The sequence below is a fragment of the Phlebotomus argentipes genome, unplaced genomic scaffold, assembly GCF_947086385.1.
Source record: "Phlebotomus argentipes unplaced genomic scaffold, Phlebotomus argentipes genome assembly contig_15, whole genome shotgun sequence".
NCBI classification, from domain to species: Eukaryota; Metazoa; Arthropoda; class Insecta; order Diptera; family Psychodidae; genus Phlebotomus; species Phlebotomus argentipes.
In genome coordinates this window covers 12,822,941-12,850,401 of record NW_026776181.1, presented here as the reverse complement: position 1 = coordinate 12,850,401, position 27,461 = coordinate 12,822,941, and the positions used below count along the sequence as shown (strand labels likewise).

The following is a 27,461-nucleotide window of genomic DNA, read 5'->3' as shown; positions in this document are numbered from 1 at the left end:
CGCTAATTAGAAATAATTGCAGGTAAAGCTAAGCTGACTCCAAATTGAAACGCACTGATTTAATGAATTTTCCCAATACTGTCTTCTGCATTTTTATTTTCACACTCAAAAATATTTACAGAGAAATAAATTAAACCTTTTTAGTTGGTTTCTTTCTAAGATCTTTTCATGCGCGCACTTTAGCCGTTTATTCCTTGCGTTATCTTTCCGTCAATTTCTCAATATATCTTTTTTTTTAGGAAGTCAGCCTCTAGTTATTTTTACCAGTTACTTCTTCTATATTACAGAGATTTACATTTATTGTGTTAGATTGTATCAAAAAGAGGCAATATTGTTACAAATAGTATAAATGTAGAAAAGTTTGGATTTTATGGAAAAAAAGAATTTTCATGCATTTCCTTTTTTCCCCAAATATATTCATTACTAATATTACACCGACAAATGGCTAAATTGAATTTCTTCTCATATCTTATTTCCTTTTTTTCTGTTAATTATCAATTATATCACATTTTTTTTCTCTCGAGATTACAAAATTTTTAATTTTGACAGATATAAAAATCTTTCACTATAAATGGATGAAAATTGTATTGGTATTCCTTTTTTTTCGTCTATACTAAATATTAATTTATAAAATGTTGTAAAAATTGAGAAAGTTGCTCCTAAACATTTCCCCCTTTCATCTTGTTGTTAATAGCAATAAATGTAAAAAAGGAGAAGGCACGAAAAATTAGCCTTTTTTGAGTGTCAACAAAATTCTTAGTTAATCGCTTTTTGTAGCATTTTTTCCCTTTTGCAATTCATTTCCTCTTCTTATTCTCTCCACTTTTCTCTTTCTCTCTCACTCCCACCTTTACATACGCGATAAATGTGTTATAAAAATGTAATGTTTAATAATTTTTGGTCTGGTATGAAACAAATATTCATAAATATGATTTTCCCAACACTGTTCAACCACATTTTTCTCCTCTCTTTCTCTTTCGCTCTATCTCTTTCTCCCCCTCTCTCACTTATGGCAAATTCTCCTCGTGGGCGGAAGGTGTCCTCTTAGCTAGATCGCGGGCTCGTGTTCACGGTTCACTGAAGCATCAGGGCGGCGAGATTCCGTTGGAGGATTGTGTCCTTCACGGAATTGAAGACCACCTGGATGTTCTGTGTGTCCACAGCGTTGGTGAAGTGATGATAAATGGCAGCGGATCGCTGATTGCGACGCACGTTCATGAACATTTGCAGGATGAAGTTTTGTACATCGAGAATTGAGTGGGGATTGCCGGTGAACTGTGGATAGTACCAGCGAATGTCAGTCTCTGGATTGCGCACCTTCAACGCCAGAAGATCCGTCTTGTTGAGGAACAGGATGATGCTTATCTTCTGAAATGCCACATTGTTCACAATGGTGTCGAAGATGTTCTTGGACTCCTCAAGGCGGTTCGTCTTGCGATCCTCCGCCAGCACCTGATCGAACTCCGACGTCGACACGAGGAAGATGATGGATGTCACGGAGCTGTCGAAGCACTTTGTCCACTTTTGCCGCTGCGTCCGCTGCCCGCCCACATCCACGAACAGAAATGGAATGTTCTGCAAAATACAAGACACTCAAGTCACTCACACGATCCGCAGGATTCGCAAAAACAAAATAAAATGCCTCACCTGTATTCGAATTGTGAACTCATAGACACCCTTCGTCGCCTTCCGGCAGTGAAGAATGTCTTTCGTTGACGGAACATAGTCGAATCTCGCTATTCGTTCCAATTCATCGAGAAAGTAGCTCACAGAGTCACTCTGAAAGACGACGAAGAACAAGCAAAACACCCCCATTAGTCACACTGCCGGTCAGCAGTCCATCGCGCGACTCACAATTTGAAATTCTCTCCGCCTATCGTAAGCCTTCTTTATGGCCCTATCCTGCCACAGGACGTGAATTGTTGGTGAAAACTGCGCAAACTGCTCCTGATCCAGGCCCGTTCCATGGAACAGCTTCACCTTATTCGCCGCCAGTTCGGACGTCGGATGCTCCCATGGGATGTCCAGTTTCTCCCTCGCGTCCACCAGCACTTGCATTCCTGCGGAGAAAAGAGCCACAGCGAGCCCACTTTAGTAAATCATGGCTCAACAGAAGTGCGCCAAGGAAGAGAACAATTTGCATAATTCAATAAATCTCAAGTGAAAAAAATGTGTAAATTAATCAATTTAGCTTTTAGCAGCTGATTTGCCGTTCTTTTGCACGCCCGCATTGATCTCTTTTGTTAGAGAATTGCAACTCATTTGCGACTCCATTGGCAGTCCAAGAAAGTCTTTTATCGCCTTAATTAGTCAATTCCTGCCTGACCAAACTTGCTTGAGATGAGTGTTATCAGTCATTTAATTTAATTAAACAGAATCCACCGAGAGAGAGAGACGGAGAAACTCGTGCAATTAAAGCAATTTTCAGAGAGGAAATCAAGTGAAGAATGGAGTAAAATGGTAACAAATGCTGTGACGGAAATAATTTGCCATGTAACAGAGCATTTGATTGCATTTTTATCAGTCAAGCTAATTACGCTCTAGAGCTATATAAGTAATTATGCAACTTATTTTAGGGTTATTTTTGGCGCAAAAATCACTTCCATAATAATCTCATTTGCCAGCCACACATTCCTTTCTTCTCTAGGGCATATTTTTCCTTAAGGAAATTCCACAAAACCACGCAATTGCGCCGCGAGACTGTATCATTAACATTTCCAACCACTTTCGACGCAACTTCAAGCAGCAAGTGTACAATTTCCGGGCGCGCTGCGTATTCTCGTGAGCGGGTGAAAGTTTTCTCCGACCAAAGACAATTCATCCAGGATGTTGGGCTGTTTTCTTACTCACAATGTCGCGACATAAAGACGTTGAAAGTGCGTCTCTGTTGAATTTTTACGACTGCGGGGAGGAAATCGAGTAAATCGCCTCTTTTTCTCTCTTTTGCGCATTTTTTTACGATCAATTAATAAAGCGAAGATGAGCCCAGGCGAATGAGGCTGCGATCGCCAGCCTCTGTGGGTCAACATCTCGATGGAATTCCGCACTGGGCGGCGCCCCGCAATTGGGGGTGGCGCGGCATCTCACCTTTGACGATGTTCTGATAGATGACCAGCTGATACTCCCTGATCAGCTCCGACTCGAACTTGATATTGTGGATGATTCGCATTTGCTTGAGGAATGTGGATTTGCCTGATTCACCAGCGCCGAGGAGAAGTAATTTAACCTGAAACGGAAGGGAATGTTATTTGTTTGTTGCAGCCAATGGGCAGAGGAGAGACACGAAAAAGCACAACAATGATGTCAATTGTGCTGACTCGGTGGCCGCGGAAGGAATTCCTCCGCTTGGTGGGGCTCCCTCACCTGCCTCCGGAAGGCGTGCTTGTCCTTCTCCAGCAACTTGTCGATCTCGCGCGACTTGTACCGCTGCTCCAGCTCCTCCGTGCTAAAGTGTATCCTCAGCAAGTGTGTGAAGATATCGTTGAAGCATTTCGTGCAGGAGAAGCGCGACGTCTCCGCCATCTTTTCACACACCAGCTCCTATTGTGATTGGGGGCGCTCTTGGTGCACCACACACAGTTTCACTCGCTTTTCCTTGTCCCCCTTCACGCGCACACCATCCTATTCTACGTGTTTGCACACTTGAGATTCTCACCGGGCACTTTGAACACAAATCTACATGACTTTCAGTATTATTTCCATGGAAAATGAATGAGGAAAAAAGCAAAATAATATCAAAGGCGAGTACGAACTGGCACTGACATTTTCGATGGCAGCCCAGCAGACGTTGCCACACCCATTCTATGCCATTACTACGCAGTATGGTAGCGACACGAGTGCGTACTCTCCGCTCAAATGTGCTCTCTCTCGCTCTCTTCAACGGAATAAGAGATGAAAAATTCATTCGGAAAGCGATGACTAATTGTGAATTACTGCTGGGATATCTCGAGTCCAAAATTCAGGTCTTTTCAAGCTTCTACACCAAAAATCTCTCTCGTATTTGGCAAACTGCTATCCGACTTAATAAATGAGATGGATACAGTGGTCAATGTCTATGCTAATGAGCTTAGCGTGCCATCTACTGATAGATGGCGCTACACCTGAAAGTAAGTCACTGCGAGATGGAAAATGATCCACGACTTTTAGTAGGTCTGCTTTCAACTGTAAGGTGGCGGACAAGTATTAGCAAAGACAACAACTCGAATTTTCCAACATCACTTGAAAAATCCATGGCAAAATCATTCTTCAATTTATTTTTAAAAGAAACACACTTTCGTCTGTATTAGTTTATTAGACAGAAAAACTCCTGCGAACTTCTCTTTTCCATTTCCCGCAGTGCATGAGTACATAATACTCTTACAGGTAACCGGACAGCTCCAGGGAGATTTTTCGGGTACAAAAAGACTGTCTGCCTGTATTAAAATTTCTCTTGCTGGCGATATCGTGAAAAATCCTTACATTTTAGTGATATTTGTCGCATGTATGTTATGAAATATATATAATGATTAATGTGCGATAAGTAATGTCAATGATTATGCGTTTATGAGTGATTCCTTTATGTGGGGAGAAAAATCAGTCTTCAACACATTCTCCGCAAAAAGACACGTTATCAAAAATTTCAAAAATATCCACTCCAATTTCTTAAATACGTAAGGCAAGAGGCGTCTCTCTTTTCTCACTTCCTTCGACACATTATAACGAGGAAACAAAATGCTACAAGTAACTTTGCAAAAACAAGATATTTCGTTCTTTTTGACTTCTCCTTCTTTTTTGTACAATGAAAAATTTCTTACTTAACATTTCCCCTTTTTTGATAGAACAAGAAGAAAACTGTTGAATTGATACTCAGTCGCTTATCAATTCAACCTTATTGCGATACATATATTATTGCATATCTAGTAAATTCCTACAGTTAATACAGAGCAGGTTGTATTAATACGAATTATTAAACTTTATTGTCTCGTAAATCCTACTGTTATCCTATCTTTTTCTCCTAAGATAAATTAAACTTTGGCTCACTAATTTCTCTTCGCTCACTCTAAAGAAGAAAAAAAAAACATAGTTCACAGAAATAATGACATAAAATACTCTCTCGTTGCGTGTGTGAAAAAGAATTAACGAATGTTTCACATTAATATAAATAAGAAAACTTGTCCATGCATCACTGTTCTTCAAAAACATCTCTAAACTTGCTCCATTTTTTTCCGATTAAATAAAAATCGCAGCAAAATTATGGTGAGGAATTAGTGTTAAATCGCAGATCCACGCAGTGAAAAAAGTCCGTTCTCGCACTTTAGCACACAGTCTCCATTGGGACTTTCGAGCTCGTATTGTTGGTAAAAGTGTTGTTCGTTATTGTGTCCCCCATCGATGGCAATCCATGCGATGAACTCGAGTGTTGAGGGCCATTTGTGGTATTCATCACGCTGCGATTGGATTTTGAGCCGCAGATCCTCTTCACAGCCGCCCAGACCTGAAGGAGACGCACAAGCACATCAGAGTGCGGTCAAGTGACACGACAAATTGTGCACATATGCACACACATATTGTGCGCTTTTATGTGTGAAAAGGGACAACGAGTCTCACCTGAGGCTGACATCCAACCACGATGAAGATGAAGACACCTTGGAGGGCATTTATGAAGTCTGTCACGTACCATAGATAATTGGGACCGCCGACAGCCCACGAAATCACATCCGCTATCCACGTTACTCCCATGACGACCACCAATTTCAGGCAAACTCGCCCCAGAGCAGCTCTAGAAGTAAATTTCCCAATACTATGAGAAGAACAACATTACATGTGCACTTTGTTTGCTCGCTAAAAGCACCACGAGTTGTTCAGCATGTTCCATCACTCTTCCATATTTGTATACTTTTATTCGCTTAAAAAGGGGGAATTTCAAAAGGAAGAGAGATTTAACTTCTGCATCAACTCCGCAGCATCGATGCAAAATGAACATAGTTTATGAATTTAATAGCGTTGTCTTCGCCTTTTTTCTGATCTCTGCCTGAACTTTCAATGGCTCGATGTCACACACTTACGAGAAATAATTCCATTGTCCACAGAATCATATAAATTCTAATCAATTTGATCTTGATGATGAATATGATTTGTACGCCGTGGAGGAAAAGTCAATTTAAAAGCACTTTAAGCAAGGCATTTTCTTCCAAAAAATTATTCCCGCATCACTGATAATGATCTGCGCTTAATGGATCGATGGGAATTTCTTTTGTTCAATGTGACTACACAATTAAATAAAAACTGGTATTCTAATGATACATCTTCTTGATACATTTCCATTTCACAAATAAAGTATGAATCTGCGAATAATTTTGTGTAGAATTAATTGCAGACCACTTTTTTTTCTCTCTCATCAATGGGATTCCTCTTTTGACTGTCTCTGAGTTCATCTCCCAGAGTTAAATAGTTTCAGTGTCTTTTATGTCACTTTTTGGCCATCTCAGTGTCACACCAGCCATAAAAAAGAACAAGATTTTCTCACGGAAACCACCACACAAAGTGGTATGAAAATAAGCATGTCGCAGAACAAGAAAACCAGAAGATTTATCCACACATCTCAAGGAAACTCACCGCTCTGTTGTGGACTTCACATCGTCTCTCTTCCATAATCCACACGTCAATTGGCGGGCCGTGGATGCGAAAAGAATGATATTGACAAAAAGTAAAACACCTATTGGACCGAAGAAGTATGTCAAAATCTCCACGTCACCTATTTTGGAGAGAATCAGACAAGGTGAGAATGGTAAAAAATGCATGAAAACCATTACAATAGAGAAAGTTTTATAGAAGGTGAAAGAGGCATAAAGTGGCGAGCTCACATATGAGTGGTAATATTAATAAATTTGTCAATTATTGGACCTCAAACATCGTTAAAAATCGTCACTTTTCCAACCAACCTTCTTCCCCGCCGATTCACAATATCAATAAAATGCGTGATATCGTAAATTTCCCCTGATGGCATGTAAAAGTCGCGGAAGATTTGCTCATCATGTGTTCAGGTGGAATGGGAGATTTAAATAATTCAGCTACACACAGTGAGTGAAAAACGACCATTTTGTCATCATAACACGAGGACACAGTTTAAAATAGAGGGTCAATTAAATCCTAAAATAAGTCTTTATACTTTGATTGAAAATTAATGACAATGTTTTCTCGACTTTTTCTCTCGTGATCTTCCATGTCATGTTATTTTTAGCACTAGGAAGACACTTTTGAAATCAGTTCCGATATGCATAATCCGCTTATTTTGTCAAATTCATCAGCATATAGCATGAAATTTGCGCGATTAAAGGTCAATTCTCTGTGTTGTATATTTTCTAGCTTCGCATCGCAATGGTGAAACTCAAAGGCCAAAAGAAAGAATATCCAAAATCTTCTTATAACATCACGCGAATAACACGACTTTGCCATTCAAATTGCCTCCTGAAACGTGGGTTTTTTTTTTCTCTTACAAGGAATTATGCTGAATAATCGCTTCCACTGTGTTCGATAAATGTAATTTTTCTCACAAATTGACAGGATATATTTCACGGTATTGTGGCAATTTTCTCCACCATCGGACACTCTATTTAAGAGCGCAATTGGCACCAGTACCGTGGAACAACCCCTTTAATCGCCGTTTAGGAGGGTGCTCTGTCCGGGTTCAGGCGTCGAGCCAAAACACACCCTCTGAATAACATCCTGCGCTCACCATAACGAATTTATATCGAATGGGGATTCTTTGGAATCGATTCAAGCGCTCTCCTTCGTGTTTTACCACACTGTACAGCGATGTTTTACGCCTGAAATTATTGCTTCAGAACTTCCTGATGCCACTGATGCGTTTGTTATTAAATTTCCCACCCAAATGTCTTCCTCGACCACTGTCTCTGAGATATTGCATGTCAAAGAGACTTTGTGTAATTGGCAAAATTCTTAGAATTCCCACCCTTTCTCACTCAGACTATCAGAAGGAGTATCCTTTCCAATATTGACCTTCTGGAACTATTGCAAACTCATTCCTCCTAAATTGTATGTTCGTGCAAAAATGTATACAAATGAACTTACAAATTGTTCTTCTTGCCAAAAACTTTCCCATTCCAAATTTCTTGAAGCAACAATTTAATTATCTTCACCCAACTTTGCATAGTGAAACTGAGAGTAAAACATTCATCAAGTGACGAAGTTATAGTCTTGAATAAATGTCAAGAAAGACATTTCAGCATTTTCTAGTCTAGACTGCAATCTCATATTCTCCAGCAATTTCAAAATCCCATCAAAGAACAAGAAATTTAACTTTCAGATACAAGTTTTGCCGATGGAATTATCATAAAAATTCTCAATTCAAAAAGAACCACTCAATTTTCTGTGATATTTGAATGTAAAATAAAAAAAAATTCCACACATTTTAATGCACCTCACGTTGTAGAATCAGCTTGCGAAACGGGATTTTCACCAGAACTGAGCACGTATTTTAAAATGCATTAACTACGAAAACTTAACGATCTCACTCAAAATACGATACACAAGAAAAAATTAAGCAAAACTACATCACTTGAGCATGCTTCCTCTCGCCTTTTTCGTAACTCCCCATAAAAAAGCGGCCCATTGAGAGATCTAATTAAGCATCAGCGCGATCTTATGAAATTTGACAGCGTGTGGATGCTCGTGAATGAGAAAGAAGTGACCGATATAGGGCGCTTTTTCTTCGTCTTCGGCACAAAAGTGTGTCTCTCCTCGAAGACGCGCAGATGTTCAACATCTCTTTGTGTAATATTTAGAATTCTTGGAAGCATTTTTCAAATCTCAGGTAAAACTCGCAACCTTCGTCTCTGCCATTGGTCACTCTAAACTGCAAAAATACACCTCACATGAGGATTGTTTGTGTGTAAACATGAAAAATTCAGATATACATATCAGCACATTTTAGACTGAAAGGGATGGCAAAGTGCATCAACATGCACAACATAGAGAGATAAAATGAGAAAAAAGTTATATAAATTAAAACTTATAAATAAACTCGCACACTGGGTAAATTAAAAGCGCAGAGATAATTTAATTGCGAGTAGAACAATCTAAGTGGAACTCTGCACAGTGGTAATTGAAAATATTTTCCCTTTTATCCCCCTCTTCTCCAATTACACATGGTTTTTTCCCCACACTCTGAGTCGCCCTTTTGGCCTCCCTTCACTTTCCGGCTAATGATATGAAGAGATAATTGTGAGATTTTACCATAGAACCAGCATCTCGCCTCGCCGAATCGTGGCCGGAGAAATGACTCGTCTGTACTATCTGGCAAATTGTCAAGAATTGCTGCAACTCCGGAGAAGAGCAGAGGTACACCCCAAGCGTACACTTCATAGAGACGCAATCGACACAATTCTTGGCTCCTCTCAAGAGTCGTGGGACGGAAGTCACTGCAAAGAGGCAAAAAGACAACAGTGAGAGAGATGAAAGGAAAAGAACATTTATAAAGAAAGCTGCTAAGATGCATTTAAGCACGAATATCCATGTTTTATTCTTCACCATCAATATCTTCCATTCTTTCACCAACACCCAAACATTTTTCTTCACATCCTCTAAAAGGCTATCGTTAAATTTTTCATAGAGCTGCTATTTTATTATTTAAAAGCCTATAACCTGGTCGTTCTCTCTTCAATGCCCCTTCACTCAATACAAGAAAGACCATTTTCCCACACTCGTAGAGTGAAAATAAAATTGCCGAGATATTAAATATAGAATTTCTCTGAAAATGTCACATATTCTCATATATTGCATTGCAAATATTGCCACACAACACCTCACAGTGGGAACTCAATAAAACATTGAGTTACACTGTCTATGCAGAAGGAATAAAATTGCACAAAGTACTACAATTGTTTCTTTATTCAAATTCCACCTTCCTCCACGGATACAGCGAATAAACTTGAGCAAAACCCCAGAAAAAACGAGTTCATGAAATATTCCACCATTTCGCATGTACATTTGCGACAAAAAAGGCCATGCTCCATGGTGCTAACGACTCTTTCCCTCGTAAGATCAATTTCATTTTCATCCGACGTCGTCAGTGAAAATATACTTGAAAGAATCCTACATTGTATTTATTAGCATGACACATAATTATGTGTGTATATCTTAATAATGAGAAATTATAGGGGAGTTTAATGCTTCCCTCAGACTTTCTCTTTTCGCGCGCATAGCGAGACATTTTCATCGTGTCTTCTTAGCACTCTTACGCGGAAGCATCTCAAAAAATCCACACGCACTTCAATTGCCAACCATTAATCCCTTTCGGTGAAAAAATGAAGAGTTACTGTGAGAGTGGATGATAAATATAATCCAGATTAATCGCGTCCCTGAATATTTTAGAAAGTTCCGCGTGATTTCAACACTTGCTCAATGCAATAAATCATAACTAATATTTCTCTCCCACCATCGAATTCCAGTCTAGAACATAATTATCAACTCTGCTGCGCACGCGAATATTCTCCAGCATCCCCAGTATCAAGCGCAACTCATCTAACACGGAAATAATCCACAGTCGGTTGGCAAAAGAGCAAAAGAAAACTCCATATAGTAATTCATTTTGAAAGAAAAGAAGTCAATTTAAAAGCCATTTGAGGAGATTTAATTCCATACATAATAAGATGAATAGAGCGGGCGCGAAGAAAAAAAATAATCGTAATTCTTTCAAATTGTTACGAGACAAGGTCGTCTTGTTTCATTCACACACCAACATGGTTCAAATTCCACACCAGAAAGTTCAACTTGCAGAAGACTGAGAAAAATATTCAATCTTTCGAAATACCAGCGAGACCGCACTAAAATTACGCTCGCCGCACACCATGCATATATTGATATTTTACCACCACTCAAATGCGCAATGCAAAGCTAAATTTCTTGTCCATTAGATACATCGGTTTTAATTAATTTCCAAGAAATATCGAGAACATTTTCTGCCAAGTAGGAAAATGCTTAATGTCAAGCACTCCGGCAAGTGGCATGAAAGGCATCTTTTTACTCACTCCGTCGCTGAGTGCAATTAAATGAACTTGAAATTATTGAATGATGAGTTATTCTTTCTTGATGTCATTCATATGAGATATAATAATGGCAACATATGCTGCAATCACAGTGCTAGATTCTAACTGGATTAATTGTCTTCAGTCAGACTCATCTCGCCGTCTCCTCGCATTCCCATCATGATGAAATAAAATGAAAGATTAAGGCAATTTGCCATCGAGTTGTCACACTAAACTTCTCAACATTTCACCTCTAAAGCAAATTCATGAGAAGCGAAAGTGATTTTGTGACTTTTCTCTCCTGTGTCTTTCCCATGCTAAAGACGACGAAGGAGAGAGAGAAAAAAACACACACACATGAATATACATTTCATTTAAATAAACAGAAAATGGAGAAACGTGAAAAAGAAATCATTAATTCGGCGGCATGAAAATTTCGCTGCATCACCAAATCTCCAAAATTTATCATCATTCAGCCAGAACTGCCACTGTTCTATTGCGAGAAAGCGAGCCATACATACTTCAGCATAAATTCTTGTCGACAATGTGTCATGTGAGGAAAAAATTATGCTGCCCAACACTTGCGAGGTGTGAGCATGAATAAATTAAATATTACTTAACCCTTGGGAGATTTATCGTTTGTCAAATATGTCACATAAATTGCGTCTTGCAAGAAAATTTTAGCGCCTTTGAGAAATTTCTCCACACGTCACACACATCTCAATATATTTCTTCGATAACATTTCGCCACGAGTCCTCAACTCAGCCCGTGTGTATATATTTTATATTAGACGGCGAATTAAATTATCTAAACGACACAAGTGATTTACTTCTGCTTCTCATTTCTGCCTCTCTGCAATTTCTCTCTCACCACAGCACCAAATTTAATTAGAAAGTCACTATCGAGCGTGATGCATAGAGTAGCAAGTGCCATTTACATTCTGCCATACATCACTGAAAATCTTAATAAGAAATTCCACCAACTTGTCCTCTGCGAAATTTGACTCATTCCTTCAATTGGCGCACTTTTTGCTAATTGCCCATGCATATATGTATTTCTGTACCTACATATTTATACCCCAGAGATGAAGTGACTTTCTTTGTTCACTCTCCATTTTTCAAAAGCAATACTGCGCGACTCAAGGTCTGTGGGAAGGCAAAACATTCGTCTCAAGGAATAAGGAGGCCAATCAATACTCTCACACAAAAATTAATATTAATGGGCTCGAGAGCTCATAAAGTTCCTTCAACTAAACAATTAGAGAGAAAGAAAACCTCTTGCAATAATTTTCAAAAGTGCCGTCATTCTAATTCAATTGCACAAAGATGCAGAGGTTGAAACTTTCCGGCTCAGTAATTTCACAAAAGATTACACAAAACATAAATAATTAAGTGGAAACAGAAATGAATTTAATTTGTCTGGTGGGTGGAAAAACAAATTACAAAATTCATTGCAGGATTATTGCACAAGTTTCCCCACCTAAAAGACATTTCCTAATTAAATAAGCTCTTCCCAATTAACAAAGTAATTCAATTCAGAGCAGACAAACGCTAAACTAAATATTCGGATAAAAAACTATATACTTTGTCGGCACTTTTGGGAAGAGAGTCATTTGCCTTCAAACGGTGATAATTGGATGGAAACTGGTGCAGAGTTTAATATGCTTTCTGGGAAATGAGACGCGCGTTCGTCATTCTGCATATAAAGCGAAGGGTTAAAATTATATCGTTGCAATGAAACACTATATGAGAAATGTTTAACATAAATAGATCATTTAGAAAGACTTCTTTTCTCCCCTTACAGTAAATATTAGATTACACATTATGTTGCCGAATTAGCAGTTCTTTCGTCTTTGCTATTGCCATCCACAACAGAAGTTGAAAAGAACTAATTATAGATGAACTCAATCTTTTTTCTCTAACAATTCTTCATCAGTGCAAGATACACAAAAAAAGAAGAAGAGATTATGGTATTTGATCTGTTAAATTACCACATTTTCTCACACACACTCGGTGCAAATCATTTCCTTTTTGTAGTTTCCATTCGAGACTATCACCCCAAATAATCGTGAATACGACTGATCTAATCATTTTTTTCGGTGAAGAAGAAAGAAATCTTCAATTTAGTATTTCCTCCATTATTTCAATTTTCATATCGACCTCAATACCTCAAGACTTCGTGTGCTTTTTATATACACATAGTATCTATTTCTCTCACTCGCAAAAGTTGCAATTTTGTATTAATTGGGTCATAATAAATCTACTTCTAAGATATGATATTTTCTCTTTCTCAAATATCTCAAGCACACAGACGCACCCACCATACGTTCTTCTGTATATTTTTATTTGCTCTCCTCACATCACATCTCGTGAGCCTCCTCCAGCTCTGCACACAATTCATTAGTCCGCGCACAAGAATTCTATACATGTATGAAAAAATACAAGAGAGCCCATTGTATAAAACCATATTGTGAATTTATAAAGAGAGAATGAATAAAAATTAGATTAACATGGTGAGTTGGAAATATACCGTGTTCATTCTATATATCGTCAAATTGCCATTCAAGAATCTCATCGGCCAGAGCAAAGTACCTTTATATGCATGTAATATCTCAATATAAGAACATTTCATTGAAATTCAATCCACTCTTTCTGCTATTGCTCTTCACATTTAATTTTCATCTTTCGATTCTTTTCGTTTCTTTGCACAAAACTCTCAATGAATCCCTTTCATTGTCCAAAATATATCCCATCAACACGCGCTTTACAGCAAAGACTTATATTATTAATATTACTCTGTGTGTGAATGTGTTTCGGCGAGAAATCTTTAATGTAAATCTTCTTGCTCATTGACAAATTTCACACAAAAGATTCACTTCATGAGAGAATTTATTGAGCATCAACTCATCCTGCTTGACAAAGAAGACACCCATAAGATTTGTTTTGAAGCAATATAAATCATTCTCAGTGCTTTTAAATTCAATTAGCCCTAAATCTTTCTAATAAGCCTGGTAAGATGAGTGGCAAAAAGAGTGTCTTGAGGAAAACTCTCCGAATTCCCCCTGATTGTAATTTATGGCCCAAAGATGGTCTTTCTGAATGCATATTGAAGGGTTGAGGAAGGTTTCGTTTACCCTAAATGAAAATTTCTCACTTCACTGCAAACAGCAAATGAGGTGGAAAAGAAAAATTGTCTTGGGATCGTTGATTGAAAATTCACACCAGAATTCACACTCCATGGAAGAAGGTTATACGCTTACACTCAATGGGCCAGATAGAGAAAAAGAAGCATTCGTTTTGTGTCTACCCAACAAAATTAAACGCCTCCGTAAAGCACCTTTGAACAAATATTTCTCTAATGATTCAATTCATTTGAGAGAATCATTAGAGGGATGACTCAATGCAATCGTGAAAGACCATCAAAGAGTCACACAGGGTTCAAAGAAACCCACGATAAGATTTTTCTCCATTGGGATGAGAGGAATTTCTCTTCTAAAAAGCCATCCTCACCCCGCTATATCGCATGGAATGCAGCAATTATTGACTTTTTACGTTCGGCATAGTCAATGGAAAAATCACCGTAGTTGAAAAGTACATAAATATTAGAAGAAATAGAGAGAAGGGAGAAAAGTCAAAGGGAGAAAGAGAGACTCCATCAAAGTGGTAAATAATTTATGAGAAGACGACAAAACGTAATCCAGAGAAATTCCCTTCTGTTTCTCTCCTCCACTATAAACAAACATATCGTATCAACCATGCAGCACTCTTATATGCTGTATAATTGTGCTTTAGTGCGCCGAGATATCGGCCTGTGGCTAGAGGAGTTTATGCAAGAATGTGACTTTTCACCGGCTTCGCTGGAATTCAGAACGTAAATATCTCTTAAATGGAATCTATCTGTGAAATACTAAAAAGCTTGACAACTTCCATCCTAATTTAGGATAGACATTTAGGTTTCTAGAGTAATCATAGAAAAGTCCCGAAAAAAGTCATCTGAATGCCATATTTGAAATTTGGTTCGTATTGAATGACTTTGGCTTGAAATGCGCGATGCAAACAGAGTGAGTGTGTATATTTTACGTTATATGAACAAAGAATATGTAGATATTTAAAATATTACATGTCTTTTAGAGGGAGAATGTCTCTTGAGATTTCAATCACTGATAAATATACGTACAAACAGTGTGTGTGTATATAAATAAAATAGTGAATCACATGTTAAATTCATTGAAAATAGAATTCTTTGTTTTGAAATTTTTAACTCAATATCAAGATGCTTTCTACACGAGTAAATAAATTGAGCTGAGATTGAGTATAAGAGTCTTACCGAAAAGTCCACCAAATATTGAAGCACATTGTGTTGAGCCAGAAGAAGGCCGCCAAGAAGAAGAAATGCATCGAAATGGCTGAAAGAAAAAACAAACATATGACTGACTTTTTTCTCTCCATTACACCATATCGATCAATCATAGAGAATGTCTTTCAGCAAGATACTTTCATATGAACTGCCTTTTTTCTCCTCACACTCTCCGCTGTGGCTTCTCCTCATTGAATTTGTATCACACAACTTCTTGGAATTTATGTGCATAATTGCACGATCTGATTAATTATATAATTCCTCAGCAAGTTTATGCGGCAGGAAATTATGTCAATACACTCTCTTTAGAGACACTGACCACCTTTACTGTTCTCGCTCTCGCATACACGAAGAAACACCATCAGACCAAAACGATTTCTTTATTTTGCTGATGCTTTTCATCACTCCACCTCGCGCCATATCAAAGAAAAGAATTCATACATCTTTCTCTATTCTCCTTCCAACCATTATCATCCATGCGAGCATGCTCTCCGCGGCAGATAGCTCAAATTGAAATTCTATATGAGAGAGTGAGATAATTTATTCCATACAAATAGTATTTATTGCACAAATTTTCATAAAATATATTCCCCTCAGCATATCGATGGGAAGGAATAAATTGTCGCTCGAATCGCCAAATACGCTTAAACAAGGCATTTGCCAATTTATCAAGTCGACAACAAATTCATAGATCAATAAATAATGCAAGAGAGAAAAATGAATCCTCTGAAATCTAAAACCATCCCACATTGTTCTCACCCATAATGGCACATTCCCATAAAAAAGCCCACGGATAAATATTTGCAGGGTGGCATATATGGCAAGAGATTCTGATGAATCTGCACAAAATGCACACCAACCCGCGCTAAAATCAAGGGGTGTGTTGTTTTCCATCGCCAAGCCATCATTTTGTGCTGCATTCTGCACAAATTCACCCTCATTTCTCATTTGCACGGCTTTGCCCGGCGGAACCAATTAATTTACTCCCATGAGCCACTCTTTAGCCCTCTCCAGCGCCACAGCTCCTCACTGTAATTTATTAACGCAATAAACCAAAATTATTTCTCATTCAAAGTTATTTCAATTGGACACAAAACAATACTTGGCAAAGTGTTTTGTGGACCCCAATAAAAAAATGTGTAACACACAGAAGAGTGATAATTGTTAAAATTTCTGACATGATTCTCAAGATTATCACTCGTGCCGTATTTCTTTGGGCTCGTTTATAGACAGTACAATTCACATACAATTCGTGTGGATCTCATTAGAATTGGTCTGCGAGGAGTTGAAGCTAAAGAAGCCACTGCGTGCCGAACATGCAAGACGGGATAGATAAGAAACCTCCAGACGAAGATAAATATTCACTTAAGACCTTATCGGAATCAACATATATTGGCATGAATAAAATTGAAGAAACTAGCTTTCAGTATATCATTTTCATCAATTTCACAGCAAGAAAGCATCGAATCCCTCTCTATGTAATCATGTTTATTAAATTCAATCTTTCTCTCTCACCAACAATGGCCAATGCCATCCAGACACAATGACTAATCATTTCAGGAACAAGTTGCAAGAGAATAACATTTTATCATGTGCCTAAAATCGAGACAACTCTTCATTTGAGTGATGTTCAACGCCGATATCTGGCATTTCTTCTAAATTACAAGCACACACTGAGAGGGCCCTTTGGGAAGAATCAAGAGATTGATGTTGTAAATTATTCTCACTCATGCACGCGGGCAGGGAAATCTATCATTACTTCACCCCTCGACACATTCCACCATGAAATAATGCAAGGAAAGTCCCCCATCACTTTACGCCAAAAAAAAAACTGATTACACATTCTGTTTGCAGAGCTTTCATACTCGAAACAAACATTCACTAAAAAGACATGAACTAGCACTGCTTAAGTAAATACACTGCCTCTTTCTTTTCCCATGTACATATGCATAAATAAAACAGAAGTTAATGAACTAGAAGGCAAATGGCAAAAATGCGTTGGTGCCTCAAAAATATTTTTAATTCCAAACTCAAACAACACATCTCAGCAAGAATAGCGAATAAAAAAACGCCAATAAACTCTGAGCGAAATTAAGACAATCCAGTGGAAAGAATTGAATTTAAATCAGTTCTCACAATTTTGCAAATCAATCACAAATTTCCAAAAGCGATCAATTGCCTTTTGAGCCAGTTTAAAATTCCTTTCACCATTTTTAGGGAATCGAATTTAGTGAGAGAGAGAGAGACTGCAAAGACGCAAAATAAGAAGAGAAATAAAATGCCCAATATCCAACACAAAAACCACTTATAGAGTGGAGGAATCAAATGTGGGAAGAAGACATTAAATTTTCTCTATAAAGAATTTTTATGGCCTCTCCTTGGAGATCGATTGGAATACACACAACTTCTTTTAACCATTTTATATAACATCGCGATCCAGTGCTGAGTGTTGTTTTGAGATATACTCCGTAATAGTGGCTGAAATGGCCAAAAGTAGCTGAGAAAGAGAGGAGAGAAGAACCTTCCGCTCACATGTATCCCAATGTACCGAAATCCGTATAAAACTTTCTACAATAAACACAATATTGACGTGACTTGCAGTTAAATTGAAATCAAATTTATCTCTCGTACCCACCAATATAGCCATACTGCTGATAGATGTACCTTAACATTTATATCTTCTTCGTGTACTCACACTGAGTGGCGAAGCACACAAACCTAAAAAAGAATCATCATGAAAATCTGTTGCATGATCTTCACTATCCGCACAGTCCCAGATAGAAACGTCTCTCAACTCCATCGACATTTCATCTGATGTGTCGATTATTTAGAGAATTTATACGTAAAATTTATGCCAGATGTTTTATGCCAATTGGAAATTATTATTGTATATTTTCCCATTTATTTTCCACACCACATACCATCCCATTTCACATTAAATGTGATTGCCTGCACATCACGGATAGTCTGAGAGATGAGACATATTTTCCCATTAATCCCAATTCAATTAGCCATTTAAAAAGCCATTCCACTTTTTCGCAGTAAAATGCACATTGGCATATTGAAGAGTTAAAGTGCCAGAAAATGTTGTGAACACACCGAGTACAATTTCAGAATCACTAAATGCTTGATAAATTGCTTGCACTTTAAGCGAAAAACTATATATCACAAGTATTTTAATGCATTTCAGAGCATTAGTGAAATAGAAAATATTATTTATAGAGATCGAATACATTTTCCTCCCAACCAGACATCATCACACACATTCAACTTAAATCCTTTTCACTATTGCCACTCGTAAACCCGCGAGGGATTTCATAAGATTTTGCACAAATAATTTCCTACTTGTTTATTCAACGCACAAACAAGCTCTCAAATTTCCAGCATAGCAAAGAAAGAAGGACAAATATCGTTCAAAATGTGATTAACATACAAATAAAGGCAAAAGTGGGAAATGAACTCAACAGTAAATTCACGCAATTATTGAAAGAAATATCAGATGTATACGCTGAGAATTACATTAGGGAAAAAAACCGACGAGAAATCAACAGGGAAGTTACTTTGCAATCTAACACTATATCGCCATAATTATGCAAAATTGCAGTGTCACCAGTGAATTACATAATTTCCGCCAAAACACCACATTATACTTCGTGATGATTGTTTTGGGTAATTTTCGCTTTTGACAAATTTACAAATTCACCCATAGAAGAAAATCTCCGCTTTGCGCGAGACTTTGTGACACAAAACAACGGTGAAGACAAAAAGGTGAAGAAAAACACCACAGATGAGGAAAAGCATGCAAAACTGCTTAGAGACGACACACATGATGGTAAACAGACATCCGCAAAATGATGACTTCTCAAACAGTCCAATTAAATAGCAATTTGCTAAATATTGTTTTGTCTCACTAATAACTATTGTTTGCCCCTTTGTGGGTACCAGCAAGTGTATTTTTGTGTAAAATTGGGTCACGATCATTTACACAAACACACAACATCGTCTCGGACGATCGAATGGATGGTGGAGAAGAAAAAATTTACAACACTCATCTTTTCCTCGTGCAAACTTCCCGAACAGCGAGGCAACAACAATTGAGAAATTTATACCCCCTCAGTGTGAGGCAGTAAAAAATTAATAAAATCACCAACCATCGATATCACAGGCAATTTGGTCGTTTTTTTTCACTCCTCACTGTCCATTTCTCTCCGCTATTCATCCAATTTCACCCATTTGTCTCTGTCTCATTTTAACTATGTTGTGTGTGGCATCGACGCGGGAAATTGAGAGAAAAAAGCGACACTCACCAATGATTGTGCAGGCCGGACCAATTATTGAATTTCCAGAAATCTGTGTGATTGCCAAGAGGAGATCACCAACCAGCAGACAGGCCACATAGTGAGTCTGACAGCGCCAGTGCAGAACATGGTGATTCGATGGCACCAGGAAGCTGGCCACCAGAGTCGCCAGCAGGAACACAACCGAGATGAAGAGTCCCGCTGAATACAGTGCGAATCTTATATCCTGCGGAAGAGTGAAAAGAAAATGTAAATCGCTTCGCTGGCGGATGGAGTTTTGATGATGGGGATTAACAGTTATGTTCTTACGAGAGAATGTGGAGATTATTAAATTAGGTGTTTTCAGAATTATACAGGCATTATTAGTCAATGGTACCTGCCAAATGACTTGCTAATAAATAATTTTGTAAGTCTGATTAATTCAGCAAAACCGCTGCTCCTAAATATACGACAGACTGTTGAGAATTAATAACAAAAGAGCAAGTATATTTAACCCTCTTCACTTCACACTCTTCTTTTATTTAAAAATCAACTCTCTTAATCTGTGTTTATATCAACTCTGTCTGGAGATGGATCCCAAAAACAAACTCAGCGATAAAGAAATATATAAAAGGCGCAATTTAAAAATAATCATTAAGCATCCTTGACGGTATATCAAAGGCGCGAGCGTCAAAATTATAAATAATAAAAGACGCCCGACTTTTTATTTTCATATATGTAGTATAAAATGTGAAACCATTTGGAAATGGAGCAGAAAATTGGAGGAAATTCTTGGACACACTTGGGACAACAAACCAGAAATTTTGCGCTAAAAAAGAAAGTCTGTGTGTGCAGATAATATTGTAAGAAATTCCTCATGAATTCTCACATTCAATAGAGAAGAATGAGGGCTGCTCTCTTCTACACCGTTCGTCACAGACTATATTTCGCAAACAATTATATCCGGAATATTGTCGTCGTGATGTGGAAATTTCGGGGAAATTTCATTGTTGGATTGTTCACCTCATCTGCCTTCCAATGAACAGTGTCTCAAGCACAAATAGTGTCAAGTGAAGCTCGAGTGACTCGAGAGGTAAATATTGTGATGAAATTCACGTCTCAAAAACATCTCATTTCGAATTTTAATGCATCCAGTCACCATTCACACGTCATTCACATCGAATTTCCCCATCGGAAATCAGTCTGATGTGTGAACTGTAAAGAGGGTCCTCTATGTCCTCCCGGATGCTGCCAGGAATCTGTCGTGTGTCACGAAAAGCTCTTTTATGAGTATAAGATTCAGAGATTTCTCAAACGGCTGCACGTGTTCTTGTGCCGGGAAACATGATCCTTAAATTGAAACACAACTCAAATGCACTTCTACACACACTCACGGTGTAATATGAAGCCCTCTTTCTCTCTCGCGCTGACACAGAGGGGGGCACCCTCATTTTTCTACGGGATTTGAGAGCTCATAAAAGAGTCCTTCTCGTCTCTGGGTTTTCACATGAAATTCTCATGAAAAATGCAGCATAGAATGGGGGAAGCGGTAAAAAGTCCTCTTTACGCCAGAGATTTAGCAAGCCAGAGTGAATTCATTGCAATTTTTATGAAACTCCTCGAGATTGATATTTCAGGCTTGGAGCCTAGACAAAAAAAAGAATGTGAAATAAAGTGGCAATAAATGTTTTTGATGTAAAATACAGAAATACAGAGTGTCATTCAAAAGGAATTGCTGGCAATTGCCTCACTCGAGCAATGCAGTGTTTTAAAAGGGAGAAGAAAGGGAAGATTTTTAATGTGTTCCAGCCGGTGAGGAAATATAATGAAAAGAGGGTATTAAACTCAACCAATTGAGCACGTTTTTTATATGTAAAGTCACGTAAAAATCTGGCCATTTCAATACAATCTGCTGTACACTTGATTTTTTTTTTCGCTTAAATCAAAGAATTTCTTCGAATTAGTGCTTTTAGGCAGCAGGTTAATAACACAAAGATGAAAGAATTGGGATAGGAAGGATTTCCTTGGGCAAACATTGCCTCATGGGAAATTTATGGTATCGCCTCTACCAGTGCAAATACCATAAAATTCACATGAGCCGAAAAAGCCGGGTTTGCATCCCTCAGAAAAAGCCAGACAGCATTCTCCGCCGCCGATGGCACAAAAACCACGCTGGGAAAGGGGCACAAAACTCACATTATTGGGCGCTGGTGCTGTTTTCGGCTGGTTAAAGTGCTCCGAGCAGGTAAACACGCTCACGTACGAGTTTAGCTCGTCGATTGTGTGCTCTAGGCAGAATTCACTGGCGTGGAACTGCTTCCCAGACTCCAGGACGAGCTCTCCGGTGTTCTCCATGAAGTTCTCCTGTCGAAAGCGATCGGCGATAGCAAAGTTGTTATTCCTGCACTCAGGAAAGCCATATCGCAGCTCCACGCGACTGGAGTTGGCAAAAGGGAAGTTCTGAAGGATATTAGTGTTGTTCAGAAAGACGCAAGTGTTGCTGATCTGACTCCAAGCACCGTTGGGGCCACAACACTTGCGCGCCGCTACGGGAGGATGAGGCTGATAGGCCTGATGATGGACGGAGCGATATTGTTCAGGAAGACACACCAGGGCCGAGTCCCGCTCCACACAGAACGCCTCCACGGAAACTACGAGATTGCGCTCGTCGAGAAACAAAGAGCCATTGGAGAAGATCACCAGCTTGTTTTCCCCGTAGATAAATTCAGGTTCCGTGCAGGTGTCTGGGCGGGCGTTCTCGATGATCCGGAAGTGACGAGGCGCCTCACCGACCGGCTGGTGGGCTTGATTTCGCGCCAACAGCCACACCATGGGCACCCACTTCAGTGACGCCCCAGCGGCGCACTTCTGCGTCCTCTCCAGATGCTCCCCTAACCGGCAACACTTCCGGATGTTAACCTGCGGCGGCGGCCTACCCCCCTCCGCCGCAAGCGCGAGTAGAACGAGCCCCAACAGGTGCATTTTTTCTATGCCCTTCTTCAGCTCACACGGTGAGATTTTGCAGCCGACACAAACACACAGGAGACATAAAACAAAATGAAGAAGCTGTTTAACGGGACTCGTCACTTTCCATTCTCTCGCTCATTTTCACGTTCCGTAAACTCGTCTTGTCCACCGTTCACGCGCCTCGTGTGGCACACCTCGATCACTTTTCGCACGGAAGACACCTTTGGACACACAGAGAGATACAAGAGTCCACCGAAAGACACCCGTGGTTGTGCAGTTTTGTGTACAATGAAGGTGTGGATAAGCGTGCATCCACCTTCCAGCAAGGCTCAAGAAGTACTACTGGTGGCGCCAAAAAACAGCCACCGAAGACTGCAAGCGGGTCACCCGACTGAGCGATCCACGCACAGCGACGCCGTTTGGTCAAAAGAAGCAGCACGAATTGAGAAATTCATCCCACTAGTCAGATTGTTATGTGTGTTGCGTTTTATATATGAGAAAATTCATATCCTCCAGGAAAAATGTTTTTCTTATACCAGAGGATGGAATTTTTCCAATTTTTCTCAAGCTTTTTTCAAATTTGTTAGCGAACCGGTAAACCGAATTGCGGAGAGAGAGCTGAAGTCGACCAGCCGGGTCAATCAGAATTGCATTGGCATCGGAGGACGCCAACTAAGTGGATTTCACTGGTTTTCCTTTGGAACTCTTCACTTCCACGTATTTAATCATGGCAAAGCATCATCCAGACTTGATTTTCTGTCGCAAGCAACCTGGAGTAGGTAAGAAATCCTCAAGAAAATTGAGAAGAACAGCTCAATCGTTGAAAGTGTGGTTAGATAACCGGCATTTTCTCACTTCCTGGACAATTTCTGAATAGAATGTTTTTATTTGCAGCCATTGGACGACTTTGTGAAAAGTGTGATGGAAAATGCGTTATTTGCGACTCATACGTGCGTCCCTGCACCCTCGTAAGGATTTGCGACGAGTGCAATTACGGATCGTATCAGGGAAGATGTGTCATTTGTGGAGGTCCAGGAGTCTCAGATGCTTACTACTGCAAGGAGTGCACCATCCAAGAGAAGGACGTAAGCTAATGAGAAATGTTATATATTTTCATTGAATCTTCGTCACTTTAGCAAAATTATTTGTCTTCCAGAGAGATGGATGTCCCAAAATCGTGAACTTGGGCAGTTCGAAGACAGATTTGTTCTACGAAAGAAAGAAATATGGATTCAAGCAGAGATAAGGAATTAAAAACACGCTGTGAATTAGAGTCTCTTTATCGCCATACAGAGGACATGCGTCTGTCTGGAGTCTAAATAGGAACCTTCTTCCCGTGCAGTGAATTATCTGAAGAGGCAGTACAATTCCCGGCATATTCTGTAGAGCGGGAGTCCAATCACCGTGAAATAGTCACCCTCAATGCGCTCAATGAAAGTCCCTCCGATGCCCTGAATCCCATAGCCGCCCGCCTTGTCTAGGGGCTCCCCTGTGTCCACATACGCGTGAATCTGCTCTGGTGTGGCTTGGCCAAAGTACACATCTGTTGTCTCTGTGAATCTGATGAACTTATCGGCGATCTTTATCACGACGCCCGTATAGACGCGATGCTTGCGATTCATGAGCCTGAAAGGATGGGGAGTCGATTAATCTCTTCCCCGAGAGTTAGGAAGGAGGACCTACTTGGTGAGTATCTGAAATGCTCTCTCCTTGTTCTTGGGCTTTCCGTAAACCACTCCGTCCATTGTAACGACTGTGTCGGCTCCGATTATGACGTCTGGCACGGGATCATGAAGTCTATCGCTGACTTCCAGCACCTTGTGCAGGGCAGTCTCCTCCACGTAGGCGCAAAAGGAGGGGAAATCCTCTGGCTTGAAGTCCTCCTCAAAGCGAGAGGGGCAGATCTCCACATTGATGCCCTGGAAGAGTGTGTAACCTCTAAAATCACAATTAGCCTCTTTCCCATCCACTCACGAGATTCTTCATCAATTCTTGGCGTCGTGGAGATCCACTGGCCAGCACTATTCGCTTCTGGTTCAGTACGTGTCGCACTGGGTGCAGCATCCTCCCGGAAAATGACCTTTTTGCGGTGGCAGCAGACAAACAATCTGATTGCCAAACTTCTCCACTTATACTGACGACTTTTAGTACTGATGAACTCTCCAGACTCGGAGCGCTTAGAATGGAAAGTATCTGGTTTTCTACAGGGTGCTTCAAGAACTCTCTCAATTTCTTCACAAGTTTTTTCGGTAATTTGCGAAAAGGGACAAAAATTGATTGACAAAAAAATGTGTTGCTTTAATTTAATTTAATGGTTCGCCTCTTCCTGGATTGAAGGGTGTATTATTTGTTGCATGGGTATCACAAACTGTTTGAAATGTAGCCGACACTCTCTGGGGGAAAGGATGTATTTACATTACGGAAATTCTGGAGGACTGGCGGGTTCGAGGAGAGCTGTGAATACGTTAAGTAAAAAACAGGTTCTGAAGAGCCTCACGAAATGTTGTAGGGATTTGTATGAGCGATTCCTCCTGCAGAACAGATATTTTTGGCCTGCTGACTCATCTTTCCGTACATCTCGAGGAAGGCGCTGGCGCTAGTCTTCCTGAGGTTGCTCTTCACCCTCTCCGAACCTTCCACGGACCAGCAATCGGCCATGAGAAGCTCCTGATCCGCCGAAGGAAGCTCCTGACTCAGACTTCGACTCACACGGGAAAGAATCACGCTCATTGCATAAATATCTATGGCAGCATCCGCCAGGCGATTGAGAACAAACTGCTCCTCCACGATGTTCTTGCCGTACTTTATCAACAGTGACTCCACAGTTTGTCCAAAGAGAGTTATACACTCAGCCACATTCTTAGCGGCGGGCTGGAGTTTCGGATGAACGTAGCCACTGAGATCGATGCCACCGAAGCCGAGAGAGCGGATGGCCCGTCGTGAAGACTCTTGCATAATCAGACCCAGATTGGCAGCGGGATTCTTGAAGGCGCGCTGAAGCTCCTTCAGATGTGATCCGGCATACTGGATTCCAGTTAGAGCCACGAACAGCCGCAAAATATCATTTGTGCCCTCGAAGATGCGGAAGATTCTCAAATCTCTGAGGACTCTCTCCAGTCCAGCGGATTTCATAAAGCCCATTCCGCCGAGGATTTGAATTGACTCATCACACACATACCAGGCAGCTTCAGAGGCGAAAACCTTCGAGATAGCCGCCTCGAGGTGATAATCCACACTTCCAGAATCCATATTGCCAGATATCATGTAAGCCATCGACTGAGCAGCGAAATGGAGCATCGACATTCTGGCCAGCTTCTCTTGGATGCCCTTGTATTCGCTAATCTTCTGCCCGAATTGCACTCTCTGAGTGGCGTGTTCAGTGGCCTTCTCGATGCAAGCTCTCATCGTTCCGGAGAGCGTTGCTGACATCCCGAAACGACCGTTATTAAGTATGTTCATCGCCACCTTGAAGCCATTTCCCACCTCGCCAATTACATTCTCCACAGGGATTTTCACGTCCTCGAAGAAGATTTCGGCTGTATTTGAGGCTTTAATACCCATTTTGGATTCCGGAGGGCCGTTCGTGACACCTCCGAATCCTCTCTCCACAATGAAAGCCGTAACTTTGTCCTTTTTCTTGCCAGTCTTCGGGTCATCCACTTCAGTCTGTGCGAAAACAGTCAGGAGATCAGCAACGCCTCCGTTGGAGATCCAAATCTTCGAGCCATTGAGGATGAAATGACGTCCATCAGGAGACTTCACGGCGCGACATCGAATGGATCCAGCGTCTGAGCCGGAAGAGGGTTCAGTGAGGCAGAAGGCGGCATAAACCTTCCCCGTGGACACTTGCGGAAGATACTTCTCCTTCTGCTCTTTCGTTCCGTACAGCAAAATACCCTTGAATCCAATGGACTGATGTGCTCCCAGGACAATGCCTGCTCCCAAATCGTAGGCTCCCATGACCTCGCACATCCTGGCATACTGCGTATTGTTGAGGCCCAGACCACCCATTTCAGCGGGCACCTGAAGGGCGAAAGCCCCCAAATCCCAGAATCCATCGGCTGTGGCATCATCCAAGCTAGCTCGATCGTCATTCTTCGCAGCGTCATTCACCTCTGTCATGAACTTTGTCACCGGATCGATGAAGCTAGCGATGTGCTCAGTCTGCTCCTCGTTCAGGACATTGGGATAAGGAAACAGTTGAGAGGCTTCCAGTTCTCCTCGGAAAATGTTGGAAATGAAGGAGTAGTTCTTGGTTGTCGTCTGGGGCTCTGGACGTCCCTCCTCGACTTTCACCTGAGGTGTCGCAGCCAGACATCTGTAAAGTCACACTATCAGTGACACGGAAATATCGCAGAGGGAAAAGTACGAATTCCACGGATTTACGTAGTTTCAGGTCCAAAGGTTGCCCCTTGTTCTCAATTTTTGCTCAACTCTCACCTTCGCATCTCCTGAGCTGCTGGCCCACGAACTCGTCGCAGAAATGATTGAGACACGCGTAACATTGTTCTCTAGTGTTTTTCCAATAACTTTTGAGGAAAATCAGGGGAGAAAATGAGGGAAAATCGAATAAAACTGAAGGTCTATCTTACACCAAAATATACAACACAATGATCCACTGTACTAAATTTTTCCCCTTTAAACACCGTTCGCAGTGACATCTGCCTGTGCTAAAAGTAGAGTGATAAAAAAGTGTTATACAAGACTTTCGAAAGAAGGGGAAGAAAAACGAACTCTCAAAGAATTTTATTCAATGAAAATTCTTCATTGGAAATTGTACATTAAATAGCTGCAAGTTTACTAGCAACACACTATCTATTAAGGTACAGACTAAAC

At 40.2% G+C, this 27,461-nt stretch overlaps 5 protein-coding genes across 5 annotated transcripts; 1 reads left to right on the top strand and 4 right to left on the bottom strand.

Annotated features, from left to right (window-relative positions):
* Nucleotides 1-58: 58 nt before the first annotated feature.
* LOC132261803 (guanine nucleotide-binding protein subunit alpha homolog) lies at nucleotides 59-3,827 on the bottom strand. The gene is made up of 5 exons (XM_059760791.1): nucleotides 3,364-3,827; nucleotides 3,088-3,226; nucleotides 1,855-2,060; nucleotides 1,648-1,779; nucleotides 59-1,575 (listed from the first exon to the last, which is right to left on the bottom strand). Exons 1-5 carry the CDS (start codon nucleotides 3,520-3,522, stop codon nucleotides 1,075-1,077), a joined length of 1,137 nt encoding a protein of 378 aa, XP_059616774.1. The 5' UTR covers nucleotides 3,523-3,827; the 3' UTR covers nucleotides 59-1,074.
* Nucleotides 3,828-4,252: 425 nt separating this feature from the next.
* On the bottom strand, nucleotides 4,253-22,989 carry LOC132261801 (probable G-protein coupled receptor Mth-like 1). The gene is made up of 7 exons (XM_059760789.1): nucleotides 21,855-22,989; nucleotides 19,689-19,905; nucleotides 15,352-15,430; nucleotides 9,235-9,419; nucleotides 6,595-6,733; nucleotides 5,587-5,758; nucleotides 4,253-5,473 (listed from the first exon to the last, which is right to left on the bottom strand). Exons 1-7 carry the CDS (start codon nucleotides 22,638-22,640, stop codon nucleotides 5,294-5,296), a joined length of 1,758 nt encoding a protein of 585 aa, XP_059616772.1. The 5' UTR covers nucleotides 22,641-22,989; the 3' UTR covers nucleotides 4,253-5,293.
* Nucleotides 22,990-23,254: 265 nt separating this feature from the next.
* On the top strand, nucleotides 23,255-23,905 carry LOC132261807 (PHD finger-like domain-containing protein 5A). The gene is made up of 3 exons (XM_059760797.1): nucleotides 23,255-23,404; nucleotides 23,520-23,710; nucleotides 23,782-23,905. The coding sequence occupies exons 1-3, from the start codon at nucleotides 23,353-23,355 to the stop codon at nucleotides 23,869-23,871; spliced, it is 333 nt and encodes a 110-aa protein (XP_059616780.1). The 5' UTR covers nucleotides 23,255-23,352; the 3' UTR covers nucleotides 23,872-23,905.
* LOC132261806 (dTTP/UTP pyrophosphatase) lies at nucleotides 23,888-24,811 on the bottom strand. Its single transcript, XM_059760796.1, has 3 exons — nucleotides 24,600-24,811; nucleotides 24,309-24,544; nucleotides 23,888-24,251 (listed from the first exon to the last, which is right to left on the bottom strand). The coding sequence occupies exons 1-3, from the start codon at nucleotides 24,687-24,689 to the stop codon at nucleotides 23,972-23,974; spliced, it is 606 nt and encodes a 201-aa protein (XP_059616779.1). The 5' UTR covers nucleotides 24,690-24,811; the 3' UTR covers nucleotides 23,888-23,971.
* Nucleotides 24,812-24,914: 103 nt separating this feature from the next.
* LOC132261800 (very long-chain specific acyl-CoA dehydrogenase, mitochondrial) lies at nucleotides 24,915-27,249 on the bottom strand. Its single transcript, XM_059760788.1, has 2 exons — nucleotides 27,066-27,249; nucleotides 24,915-26,943 (listed from the first exon to the last, which is right to left on the bottom strand). The coding sequence occupies exons 1-2, from the start codon at nucleotides 27,128-27,130 to the stop codon at nucleotides 25,119-25,121; spliced, it is 1,890 nt and encodes a 629-aa protein (XP_059616771.1). The 5' UTR covers nucleotides 27,131-27,249; the 3' UTR covers nucleotides 24,915-25,118.
* Nucleotides 27,250-27,461: the final 212 nt, after the last annotated feature.